The sequence below is a fragment of the Ornithodoros turicata genome, unplaced genomic scaffold (assembly GCF_037126465.1).
Source record: "Ornithodoros turicata isolate Travis unplaced genomic scaffold, ASM3712646v1 ctg00000946.1, whole genome shotgun sequence".
NCBI classification, from domain to species: Eukaryota; Metazoa; Arthropoda; class Arachnida; order Ixodida; family Argasidae; genus Ornithodoros; species Ornithodoros turicata.
This window is the reverse complement of record NW_026999422.1, coordinates 252,316-265,448: the sequence shown is the minus strand read 5'-3', so window position 1 is coordinate 265,448 and position 13,133 is coordinate 252,316. Positions and strand designations below refer to the sequence as shown.

The 13,133-nt window shown below is 43.6% G+C and overlaps 1 protein-coding gene across 2 annotated transcripts in view; it reads right to left on the bottom strand.

The window, feature by feature from the left end:
- The window catches only part of LOC135375801 (cullin-1-like), a 30,540-nt gene that overhangs the window by 3,221 nt on the left and 14,186 nt on the right, over positions 1-13,133 (bottom strand). For both annotated transcript variants that reach the window (XM_064608446.1, XM_064608447.1), the window contains 10 exons: positions 10,552-10,790; positions 10,380-10,486; positions 10,262-10,310; positions 8,960-9,091; positions 6,969-7,089; positions 6,004-6,080; positions 5,798-5,932; positions 4,843-4,935; positions 961-1,182; positions 2-115 (listed from right to left, as the gene is read on the bottom strand). In XM_064608446.1, the coding sequence (XP_064464516.1) occupies positions 2-115; positions 961-1,182; positions 4,843-4,935; positions 5,798-5,932; positions 6,004-6,080; positions 6,969-7,089; positions 8,960-9,091; positions 10,262-10,310; positions 10,380-10,486; positions 10,552-10,790 (1,289 nt within the window). The remainder of the gene's footprint in view (position 1; positions 116-960; positions 1,183-4,842; positions 4,936-5,797; positions 5,933-6,003; positions 6,081-6,968; positions 7,090-8,959; positions 9,092-10,261; positions 10,311-10,379; positions 10,487-10,551; positions 10,791-13,133) is intronic.

The following is a 13,133-nucleotide window of genomic DNA, read 5'->3' as shown; positions in this document are numbered from 1 at the left end:
CCTTTATTACAGGAACTCTAGGCTTGAACCTCGACGACAGCTGGTTTAGGACTTCGGCGAGCAGCTGCTGGTGCTTGAGGGTCTTGCGCATTTTCATGATCCTTACAATAGCAGCCTGAAAAAAACAACAACGAGGTATCGGAATGACGGAGCGTCGGCAGGCACATTTTATGCCTGCACACCTGCTTTAGAGCAAAAAATAAAATAAAAAATGCTCTGAAGCTGCAAGACAGTCTTTATCTTTGAAGAGTAGGCAACGAAGACGATCGCGTTCCACAATGTGTAACTTTTTAGTGAACGCGAATGATGACAGCCAGAAAGATGTGAGGTGCATATACACATGCGGGTTGCTGCTGCAGCAAATGCTACAACCCAGAAGCTCACTTATAGTTAGAGACTTAAGTTTTAGGGATTTAGGGATAGATTAGGAGATGAAGTTTAGGGAAGATGAGGGATTTTAACCCGATTCTTCCCCGAATTGAAGGTTGCCTCTTTAGGGTGAAACCCGATCTTTACCCCGCCAATTCCCCTCACTGAAACATCTGTAGGAACGAACACCAGTTTGTTTGTCAACAAACACAATTACATCACCGTTTGTACCAAACCAGTACGATAGTGATAGAGCAACAGGGCCCCGATTTCTCCCAAAAGTTTGCATACTGGAAGTTTTTCCCACCCGAATTTGCACGAATTTAGAGCGCACGTTTATCTCCCCAATTTTTACCACCCCGAAGTTGAAAAAAAAAAAAAAAATCCCGAAAACTTCAGGCTCTACTTACAGTAGTTCCTCATTTGACAGCAAATGTGCCCAATTTCCCAGTATGTGTATCTTACATCTTTCGTGGCGTGAAAGGTGAAGTTGGACGTTACAATGAAATTCGGGGTCACACGTATCCGACCCAACTTCGTGCCGACGGTGCAACCCGACGAGACACGAAGCGTTTCCCAACGTGCACACACCTGAATGAGAAGTTTACGGTCTTCCTCAATGTGTTTGTGCGTCGCTTCTTGTTCCACCTTCATCTCAGCCTTCATGGGCACGTTGATGTTCACTCGAAGCTTCTTGTTCTTGTAGCCCTCATAGAGGCTCACTTCAGAATCTGGCCGCAGGTCAGACTCCTCGTCGGGACACGTCAGAAGCTTTGATTTCAGCAAGATCTGCAACACCTGCAGAAGCACATCCTGCAAGAGAAGATGTTTCTACATATTTACATTGACTAAAAAAAAAAAAAAAAAAAGAAAAAGAGAATCTACTTAAATCTCATGATTCTAAACGCAGTAGAGAACGCAGTTATTTTAACTCCGCTTCTTGTAGAAATCCGGTTATTGTAAACACAAACGCCAGTCCAGAATGAATTGTTACATCTTCTGCGGCTTATTGCGCTGCAGATATAGTAAACCACAACACTACAGGATACCGGTTCAGTAAAAATTATTTGGCATGGTCACTGGTGTGAGAGCAGGAGATCCAAAGCAAAACCAAAAAAACTCTGTTTAGTAGTGGTCCACGTGTGCTCCATAGTAGCTACCATTTCAATGCTACTGCCCTCAATTGCTTCAGTGGCGCCTCCGCGCGTTTGTGTTGCTCGTGTCACTTGTGCTGTGTGGTCTGCACATGTTTCACACATGTCTGTTTCATACATGTCTGCAGACATGAAACATGTTTCATGTGTCAAGAATGTAGGAGCAGCGTGTGTATGACAGCATGTCACATCCTTATTGAAAGCGGACTGTTTTAATGCTCGTACAGAAACAAGTTTGCTCAAATTGGCTGACGTAAAAGAAACGGTTGTGCTACGAAGAATTTCTATTATACCACCTTTTTACTCACATATGAGTGATTTTTGCCAGCACTCTGGTTCTTGCTCTGGGCCCAAGAAACCCTCAATTTCCATTTCGCCGCTTTTTTTGTACCCTTTAAGGGGATTTTAAAGGATTTTGCTCCTCGTACTATAAGAAAACTCCTGATATGTAGTAAATCTACGGCTTGGTGCTGAACAGCTTGCTAAGGGCCTTTGGGTGCTACAGCATGCTTCATGTAAATTAACTTCTACTTAATGTAAAAGCTTCCACTTATTCCGGCTATGTTAGCCATACATTGCACCTGTACACAACAGAGCAATTGCGTAGGGCTGCTTGATTCCCTCACAAAGATCTTAGCATATGAAAACGCGGTAAAACATTAAGAGACCATTTACATTCATGCTTCCCATTGCCACAAGCTCGATAAAGTCCGCCCTTTCGCGTTGACCACCAGGGGTGGCGCAACGTCCTGAATTCAGAGGGAGCCCAGGTCCCAACCGACGGCCCCTTCCATCCCTCACTGCCATTCGATGTGAGTTCTACCTCGTCAATCGACAAGGTGTTGACCGTGTTGGCAATGTGATCGATACAGGAAAAGGGCTTGTGGCATTTTATTCCCATGTGGCACATGAGATAACACTCTGGCACCTCACCTCGGTGGGCATTTTGCGCCCCCCATTCACAAATTCAGGGGGTCTACAGTAACCCCCGTTAACCATATACAGTCAACCCTCGATTTATGAACACCCTCGGTTCCCGGAAAAATCGTTCATAAATCGAGGGATTCATAAATCGAAAATTCCGTTAAGTCAGTACTATCGAGCTGACGGAACAGTATTTGCGAGTTGGGATTGTGTTTATAATGCAATATATATTGTAATTTTGCTTTCGACCATGCCTTTTGCTTTACACTTAGTCGTCCTTAATGCGTCCCCGGAAAACCCGTTTGTTGTTCGGATTTCGAGGGGTTAAAAACCGAGGGTGCAATTCCAGGAAAAAAGTTCGTCCGTTCCGGCGTCATTCATAAGAACACGGAATAATTAATTTGAAGATTTTTGTTGACCTCGGAACGATCCGTTCATAAATTGAGGGCAAAAAACGCAGGGCAAGTCCTAGTTGGTTCCCAGAAATTCCATTCATTATTCGAATATCGAGGTTCATAAAACGAGGGAAAAATGCATGTAAAAATTTTGGTTCCTCGTGCTCCTGTTCATAAAACGAGGGAATTCATAAATCGAAGGTTCATAAATCGAGGGTTGACTGTACCCCCTTTAGGTTAAAGGAATACCCATGTCGTATACTATACAGTTAAACTTTGATGTAACAAAGCCAAAACAAAACGCAGCAATACTTATTTACATCAGGCATACTTGGCTCTGCATTGCATAATGCTATTCAGTGTACCTTCATAGCTTCATCAGGGAAACTTTATTACACTGAGTATATTCACAGCGAGGCTTCACTACATTGAGATGAAAGATACACTGATATCACTGCTTCAAAGGTCCAAGGAAACTTTGTTACGCAGGACGTGAGCAACAAAATCGCTATCTTAGACTTAGTTAAAAAAAAAAAATAAAGGATTGATTCAAAGGCGGGAAAATGGCAGGTTTCTTAAGTACATGTTTACCTTATAGTTAGAGCCCGAAGTTTCGGCGTTTAACCCGCTTATTCCTCGAATTTGCACCCCCGAAATGAAGGTGGCCTCTTTAGGGTGAAACACGATTTTTGCCCGGCAAACTGCCCTCACTGAAACGTCTGTAGGAATGCACACCAGCTTGTATGGCAGCAAACGCAATTACCGTATTTACTCGCGTAATTTGCGCACCCCCACTTTTTCACTAAAAAAGTTGTCAAAATAAAAACTCGCATAATTTGCGCACTCCTACTTTCGCGCGCAACAGAGGTCGTTCCCACCGGACGCTCTCGCGTCACGGGGCGCATGCTGCTCCTCCTTTTGAAAAAAAAGAGGGGGATCCTCACCACGAATTCCCTACAACATGTTGCGTAATGCAAGCAATGACTCTCCCTTGGTGGAGGAGATAAGATCAAAGGGATTACCCCGTATGGAATCTTATCTCTGTTTTGACCTTTTATCCCCTCCCTACAACAAACTGCGAAGCTGTGTGACATCGCGCTGGCTTAGGAAAGAACGACCAGAACACGTGGAGGGAACATATCAGGAAAACTTCTGGCGGCAACATACGCGTCAGCATTCCGTAAGCTGGCTTCACCTAACGCATGCGTGCTTTAGGAGAAGCTCGCTTTAGAAAAAGCGTGGAAAGCACGTGCTGGGCCTTTTTGAATCATCTCGCAAATTTTTACAGCATTGGCCAAAAACGAAGTGAGAAAATCCTTACGACAGACTTCTTTCACTGACAGTTATAGAAAATGAACAGTCACTGTCTATTTTCTTGCCTAAATTTTTAGTTTGGTGTCAATTTTTTTATACGAATTTCGGACTATACGAATGTCTTCCGCTACCCCGTGAGATTCCTATCACAGAGATTGTATTGTATTATTCACCTAAAGCAACATCTTTTAACAGATTTTGCACATTTTTCAAATCGGCTTGTTAATGCCTCGCGTAATTTGCGCACCCCCACCAACTTTGGCGTCATTTTTCGGTAAAAAAAAGTGCGTAAACAGAATGCAGAAACCGACACTGAAGATTATTATTCAGTGTCGGTTTCTGCATTTTGTTTATGTGATCTACAGGACTTGACTAACCTCTTCGTATACGCTTCTAAAAAAAGTGCGCAAATTATACGAGTAAATACGGTATATCATCGTTTGTACCAAAACCACGACAGTTCGTTCGAGACCGATTTCTCTCCAAATTTAGCATATCGGAAGTTTTTCCACTCGAATTCGCGTGAATGTATAGCACATGTTGGTTTACCCAATTTTTAACCCCCGAATTGGGGAAAACATATTTCCCGAAGACTGCAGGTTCTACACATGGTGAGCGATCTAGCGCACCACACACAGTTCATGCTACTTTCAAGGGCAAAACGTACAAAAACGAGAAAACCTTACCATTTTGATTGCAGTGCCTTCTTGCAGCTGTTGCACAGTGAACGATAGCTCTATGTTATACTGCAGCAACACAGCCATCTGGAACGTAGATGCCTGCACCGAAAACCGCAGAACCATTCCAGAAACAACCACATAACAACAGAAACAACAAGCATAACAGCAACAGAGCAGTGAAATGGGTGTATCTCGTTTGAAACCATTAAAAGTACAGTAGAACCCCTTTGCAGTAAACTCTCTCTGGGACCATGATGAAATTTTACTAGATCAGGAGTTTTATTATATCAGGTGTGCCATTGAATGTATGGGATTCTATCGGGACCGCAGTTCTCGTTTACTATAAGCAGAGTTTTACTACAAGGGGAGTTACTATAAAGAGGTTCTACTGTAATCTTTCAAAAATCAACGTGCAAGTACTCACTGTTAAAAATATATCTCCCAGAATATACGCTTAAAAATCAACGCATCAAAATAATCGCAGAAATATCCCCATTTAAATAAAAACGCTAAGGAATCCACGGTTAAGAATATATTGTTAAAAATAAATCGTTTCAGAATCCCCCCAAATCCACCCTACAGTTGCTAGAGTCACGTGGTATGGCCCAAATCAAGGTGAACTGCAAGCAAGCGGCTTAAACTAACCTCACAGGACCAAACTAGCCTAAACTATCCCAAACTAACCTAACCCAACTTAACCTAACATAACCTGATCTAACCCGGCGCAAATTGCAATCAGTCTGCCTCCATGCTAGATGGTAGAGGGGATTTTGAAACAGTTTATTTTTAACGGTGGATTATTAAACGGTGATCTCTAAGCGGGGATAGTAATCGGTTTTATTTTAGGAGATATATTTTTAACCATGTATTTCTTAAGCGGAATATTCTTGAATGTTTTATTCTTGAGCGTCTATTCTAAATGGTGGATTTCGGGGACCCCCCCAGCGAAATAATGGCTGACCTGCAGTGTATATCGATTTCTGCTGAAGCAATTCGCAATGAGCTCTCCCTTGGACATATTGTAGAGCCAGTGCAGCTTGCGTCCACTGTGTTGGCTACTGTAGAACACCGTAAACCGCTGTACGCTCCTTTCCAGCTGAAACAAAGCACGAATGTCGCAAACACTGTGCGGGACTACGACATGCAGCACTTGGAAAACGGACTCACGGCTTGCGGCAACGCAAAAGTGAACGACTGCTGGAAAGGCCAGGAACCCGAGCTGAGGACTTGTATGCTGAAGTCCACTGAACGCGGAAGAATTGTAAAGGAAAGCTCATCAGCAAAGATTTAAAGGCAGGTACCATAAGACATAGTTAGGGCCTGACTTTTTAGGGTTAAACCCGTGTCCGCCCAAGTTTGATAACATTGCTAAACATTAGTTCCATGTTAAGACAAATTTTTATTAAACAAAAAAAATTTTTTTTTAAAAATCACCCGAATGCACCCGAATTCCTGACGACAGAATATGCCGTGACGGGATCTAACCCGAATTTTCGAATGAAAAATATCACCCGATATTTACCCCCCGAATATGGCCAAAAATAAAACCCGAAAAAGTCAGGCCCTAAGTATAATGCACCTCTCTTGAGCTTTTGTCCTAACCTAACCTGCTGCGAATATGATGGACTGCAATGATCATAATATTACGGTTACACCTAGGCTGCTGCTGAAGAACAGTAAAGCAGAATTAAACATGCGTCAGTATCTTTCGAATTATCTTTTAAAAGATATTGGTAAGTTCTGTTCTTGTGTGACGTGAAAAACAATGAATGTATCCCAAGACAAGGCTTGAAGCAGCAGCTCTGACCACCAGGAATATGGAAAACATACGCATGTAAATAACAATAATAATATCACTGACCATTATAATATCACAGTAAGAAAAAATCGCAATATAAAAACATATTTCTATCTTGGCAATGCCACTGGTGCTTACAGGGTAGGCAGAAAATGAAAAAAAAAAAAGAAAAAAAAAGAGGGGAGACGACACAGAACGAAATGCAATAAATCCATAAAAAGACAAGACCCAGAGATAAACAATTTTCGCAAACAGCATTAAGCCTCTGTACTGCGGTTACTACAATGACAATAAAACCTGGAACGACATGAACGAAGAAGATACTGCTACATACAGCCAAGCTCCTCTCTCGAGTTTTCCATGTGTTTCCTGAACTGTTCATTCAGGTCCTTGCTAACTCCAATGTCCTGAAACATCCTCTGCAGCTTGGAAGTGTATTCAAAACCACAGGCTTGCTGCATTACAAACAAAGAGGAAATACACGTCAGCTTAGAAAAACTACTTAGAAACAGCCCTAAAATGGACTGAACTCTTTATCGAATGAAGAAAACTAACATTTTTTTCTGAAAGCCTTTGTTTAAAGTAGTTACAGCACTTCAAGAAAGCATGCTACATGCAACATTTGTTTGAGTTTTTTTTTTTCACTCCTTTTTTTTTCCAAACCGCGAAGTTAAAATAGGATTTCATACTAGAGGCAGTAAAACAGGGTAAAATCTGATGAACACTTGGTGGGGACACTAGGTGGTAGCACTCAGTGCAACGTATTTAGAGTTCACCCGTGTTTAGTCGTTTGCACTTTGGAAAGTTTGCTTTTTGGGGATTCCCTGGTTTTATACAAAGTGACATTATTGCACATCATAATAGTAAGAGCAGGTTTTATCATGTTTAACCTCAAAACACAATGCACTGCTCGTAGTTCAGTACACACCAATTTGCTAATATGTTGTCACAATAAGAGACACTGCCGATACAGTTGCTGACTCTGCAGAAGTGGCAAATGTTGACGTTTGTCTTCTCATTGCCCGTGTTCACATCCAAAATAAGTACAGCCTGAAGTTTCAGGGTTTTACCCGACTCTTCCCCGAATTTGCGTCCCGAATTGAAGGTTGCCTCTTTAGGGTATAACCCGATTTTTACCCGACAAATTGCCCTCTCTGGCATATCTGTGGGAATGCACCAACTTACTTGTTTTGCAGAAAAATGCAGTTACATCACCGTTTGTACCAAACCGCCACAGTTAAGCTTTGAATAACTGAGCCCGATTTCTCACCGATTTTAGCGTAATGAAAGTTTTTTTTCACCCGAATTCGCATGAATTTAGTGCACATGTTTATTCACCCCATTTTTACCCCCCCGAATTTAGAAAAAAATATTTCCCGAAAACCTCAGGCTCTAAAAATAACTGCAGTGAGGTCGCCCCCACTTGGTGCCGAGAAGGATGCATGAACTTTTGTTGCCAGTATCCCGTGTGCTCACATTCTGCTTTAGATGTGCACTGCCAGCACACGCGTGTTGATCACACACGCGTGTGAGGTTTGCTTCCCTGCTGCAATCCTTCTGGCAAAGCAGGCCTGCACATTCAGACCTCAATCCCACTACAGTCGCCGACTGATTTTTCGGACCCCGATTTTTCGGACGTGCTCGATTATTCGGACTTGTTCGCGGAACGGCCGCGGGTCCCATAGAGTTGATGTATAAGAACGTCCAAAATTTCGGACGCTGTGCAGCTCAGTCGCTCGATATTTCGGACTCTGTTTGCCCAACCCGCGAATTCCTCTCTTGGGGTGACGGAAAATATTGGTATCATTCGAAATTCGTGTCAAAAGAAATCAACTAACTAAAATATCCAGGCAAAAAAATAGGCAGTGATGATTGTTCATTTTGCATTCCTCTGAGTAGAAGAGGTCTGTCGTAGCCCTTTTGCGTCTTCGTTTTTGGCCAACGGCCCAGCACGTGCTGTCCGCCCGCGAGTCGCGCTACGGCGCTGTAAAGCGAGCTTCACCTAAAACACGCATGCGTTAGGTGAAGGCGACTTGCGGACTTGATGACGGCAGTGCCTCTCACACTGTACGTTGACGAAATGTCGCTTCGGGGACTTTTGCGCGATCCCCGCCGAGTCCGAAAAATCGGACGGCGACTGTATTTGTGACAGCCCTCCACTTATTACGCAACACGCGGTCCAGAGGAAGCCATTGCATCAAGAAATGGTCAAGAATACTGAACATGGCAATGCACTGGTATATTATATAGGGGACTTTGCGGCAATAATGGTGTTGGCCAAAAAATTCGGTTGGCAACTCTGTTACTGAATGAAAAATAACAGACCTTCAGTTTTGATATCATGCTAGCCTCAGCATCATCACTGGCAGACATGTGTTGCACTAGGCGTTTTGCTAGCATCTTGCTGTAAAACTTCTGGAACACATCCTTGTCCTCGATATACTTGAACACTATCATCTAGAATTGAAGAAGAATTGAGTACACTGACAACTGGGTGGGGAATGGTGTGTTTCCAAAGCACTATACATAGGGCCTGACTTTTTAGGGTTAAACCCGTATCCGCCCGATATTTACCCCCCGAACGAAATCTGTAAAATTCGGGTTTAACCCGAACCTACCCGAAAACATCCGGGTCACGTGGCACACTCATAAGTGTGCATTAAGATAAAGTTTGATAACATCGCTAAACATTAGTTCCATGTTAAGACAAATTTTTATTAAACAAAAAAAAAAATCACCCGAATACACCCGAATTCTTGACGACAGGATATGCTGTCACGGGATTTAACTCGAATACACCCAAATTTTCGAATGAAAAATATCACCCGATATTTACCCCCTGAATTTGGCCCAAAATAAAACCCGAAAAAGTCAGGCCCTAATTATACCCTTCTTTCTTTTTCTCGTAACTAGCAGAACATTAGATTATTCTGCAAAATCGTTCCACAAGCCCAACACAAGTGTTAATCACAGGGGTCACACGCGGGTCGGGGAGTAGACTGGGACAGGAGTAGTTCTCTGAAAAAGTGTTAGGCCTTCCTTCCTTCGTGTCAAAAGCGGTTAAATTTGTGACAAAAATGGAGTACAACTTTTCATTCGCGTTTCAATTTAATCTGAACAGTTTATCGTTGTTTGTTTCTGCGAGGAGGAAGAGCAAATGAGTTCCTCCAACACACACACACACGTTCACATGTATTGCCATTTGGTTTCACAGTGTGACATGGAACAAATGTCATTCAGTGAGAATGTCATTCGCTGGGAATGACATTGAATTTGTCGTGCAACAGGAGGTATAAGTCAAGTACCACACAGTGCAAGAAAACCTTAAGTAAAAGACCGTCGTCTTTTACGTGTCCTCAAGCTCAAGGCGCCAGGCATCTGTTCAATGCGCAGTGCTTAGGATTCTTCAGTACCAGTATCGGTGGCTCAATTTGCACTTTGACAAGTTTGCTTTCGCTGTTTACCGTGACTGAGGACGACGCAAATCGCAGGTAAAATCTGGTTCTGCCGGCTTTAACCCCAAAACACATCAAACCCTCAAACATGAATTATGAACCCATTAGACACACTGTATAACGCTTGTGCGCCATGTAGCGAATCAGAAATAAAGATAAAGACAATACTTGCCACTTGATTTAATACATCTTCTAACTCTGACTCCTCAGGATTTTTAGAACTGCAACATAAATTAGAATCTGTCAGCCATTCCATCCGTCACATGGAACCATGGCAGATGTTTGTCTACCTTTTCTTAAGCAGGAGGTCGCAGTGCTTTGCCAAGAGTTCCGGAGACTTGCTTGAGGAGTTTGCCATCTTTGTGATGGCATTGTTATTGATGAACTTGCCGCAGGCCTGCAGGAGATCACACACTGCAGCAGCGGCCACCGATACACAAGAGCTGAATCAGAGGCACAGACCTTGTCTAGGGCTGCCACGAAGCCCACATCATTGGCAAATGCCGTGAGCACGAGTGCATTGTATTTGCGGTGGACGTCCAGCAAGGTAGTGACGTAGAGCTTTGGGTCCGAAGCCACCCCGTCTCCCAGCCTCTCCACCGCACTCAGGCCCTGGGCCCCAATGTGTTCCTCCAATAGCGTCCGCAACTCTCCCAGGCCGTCGGACAGACGGGACACGAGCTGGAACATGCGTCCGAGGTCTGTCCAAGAGGTCAGGATTAAAAAAGGAAGTCCATCTTGCATCACAGTTTTCATAAGTTGAAGCGACAAAAAATATTTTTTGTTTTCCTTCCGAATCGGTTACAAAAGTTGTAGTGTCATCTTCTAAATGCAATGAAAGATGGAAGTCACTGAAAAGGTTAGCCAGATGTAGGACTCGAACCCACATCTTCTGGATTGCCGGTCCAGGGCTCTACCAATTGAGCTAAGCTAACGCGCCTCCTCGGCGACTTCCAGGGTGCGTCGTCTGAAGGGACAAGCCAGCCACTCTCTCTCACTCATCCTCCTTTCACTCCTACATTTTTCCACACTCACACACACATTCATACGACAGGGATCGACGCAAGCGGCAATTGTTGAACAAGAGAAAAAAAGACTTGAGGCCTTGCATGTGATTGTCCCTTCTATGTTGTTCCAGACTCAGAACATCATTTCTCTCTTGTTCTAAATGCAAGCTAGAGAAAACAGTCAAACCTCTATACAGTGTGATCCTGTTAATTCGGGACCGAAGATTCGTTCGAATAAGGTAGACTTTGAACTAAGGGGAGCCACTCCTAATGAGGACTTGATGCGTTGATAATGCATTGACAGCGACGTCAGAGACGCGTTAAGGCTCGCTAGGCCGGGCCGCATCTTCGCGGTTGTGTGATGGTGGAAATATAAGAGGCCGTTTCTTTCCAGAATATTTATTTACAGGCAGGCGGCGAAAAACAGCTCTGGATAGAAAATAATCTTATACACGCGCTTGCGTTTGTGTCGTCACCCGCGACTCTATAAAGGTCATCTGCGACGTTAAGGCCAACCCGATCGCAAACCTTGCGAAAGCGAATGTTGCCAACCCAATTCGAAGAAATATGAAATTGGTGCTTTTTTTTCTCGGCTATGTAGTCGACAGGAAGCCTTGATCCCCGTAAAACCGGAAGGCTTGCTCGCTTTGAGGACGACGCGTAAGCGAAAGTGGTGTCGGCAGTGACAGCCGACGGCATAACAGCGCCCCTGTTTATAGCCTTCAAGAGGAAAACCCTGCCAGAAGGACAATTTTCGTAGAGAATCCACGCGCGGGTATCAGGAAAGGGGATGGATGGCTGTTTAGAACAAGATATGTACAATTTATGGCACAAAGGCCACCTCGTAGCAGCACGAACATAATTAGAGCCTGAAGTTTTAGGGTTTTACCCGATTCTTCCCCGAATTTCCACCCCGAATTGAAGGTTGCCTCTTTAGGGTGAAACCCGATCTTTACCAGGCAAATTGCCCTTACTGGGATGTCTGTAGGAATGCACCAACTTACTTATTTGGCAGAAAAATGCAGTTACATCACAGTTTGTACCAAACCGCTACTGTTAGTTTGAATAACTGAGCCCGATTTTAGCGTAATGGAAGTTTTCTCACCCGAATTCGCATGAATTTAGTGCACATGTTTATCTACCCGATTTTAACCCCCCGAATTTAGAAAAAAAGATTTCCCGAAAACTTCAGGCTCTAAACATAATGCTTGTGGATATGAAGGATACCTAGGGTTCTTTGTTTCCGGGTTAGACCCGCTTTTTCACCATCGTTCCCCCCTCCTCGAACAAATTTTCAAGAATTTGGGTAAATCCCGATATCTACCAAAAATCCTCGCGGCCTTCAACTTGTCGTTCTCGGTAAGCCGTCGGGAAAAGTGAATCATAATATCAGCAAAGTGAGCTATTTTTGACAATCTATTTGTCCTCCATTTACAATCCCCTCGTGCAGGAGTCAAAGACGTGCTTTTGTGGAGCTCGGGCAAGTGCTTGAATACCGCGGCCATTCATCATCCCAGTTCCGAGTGGAAGGAGAAAGATTATAGTTGCTCGTCCCACAGTCACAGCAGTGGCTTGTTTCGTATGCCTTTCGTTTCACCCAAAAATTCCCCGGTGGCACATCAAACAGAGATCACAGCGCCTGATTTCTCCAAGGATTCTCGTGCGTAAATGGCACCCGATTTTTTTCTCCCAAATTTCAAAAACCATAAAATTCGAAAACAAAGAACCGTAAGGATACCCAGCTGTCATCCCAAGGGGCCTAACATAAGTACTTCAACTACTTAATTTGATAATAACTCATTTAACAGGGCATACCAGCTCCCTCTCCCCACAAGCATTCTGTATAGCGCATATTTGAAGCCTTTTCTCCGTAACCAGCGGTCAGATTTTAATGAGAGTGGTCCTATTGGAAAGGGGACGCCAAGATCTGTAACGTGCCGGGCTTGGAATTTTGAAATTGCTCTCAGTTATTTTATAATCGAAGTTTGGAGGGTATCCACAAGAAAGCGCTAGACAAATTCGAAAATTTCGGGCCTT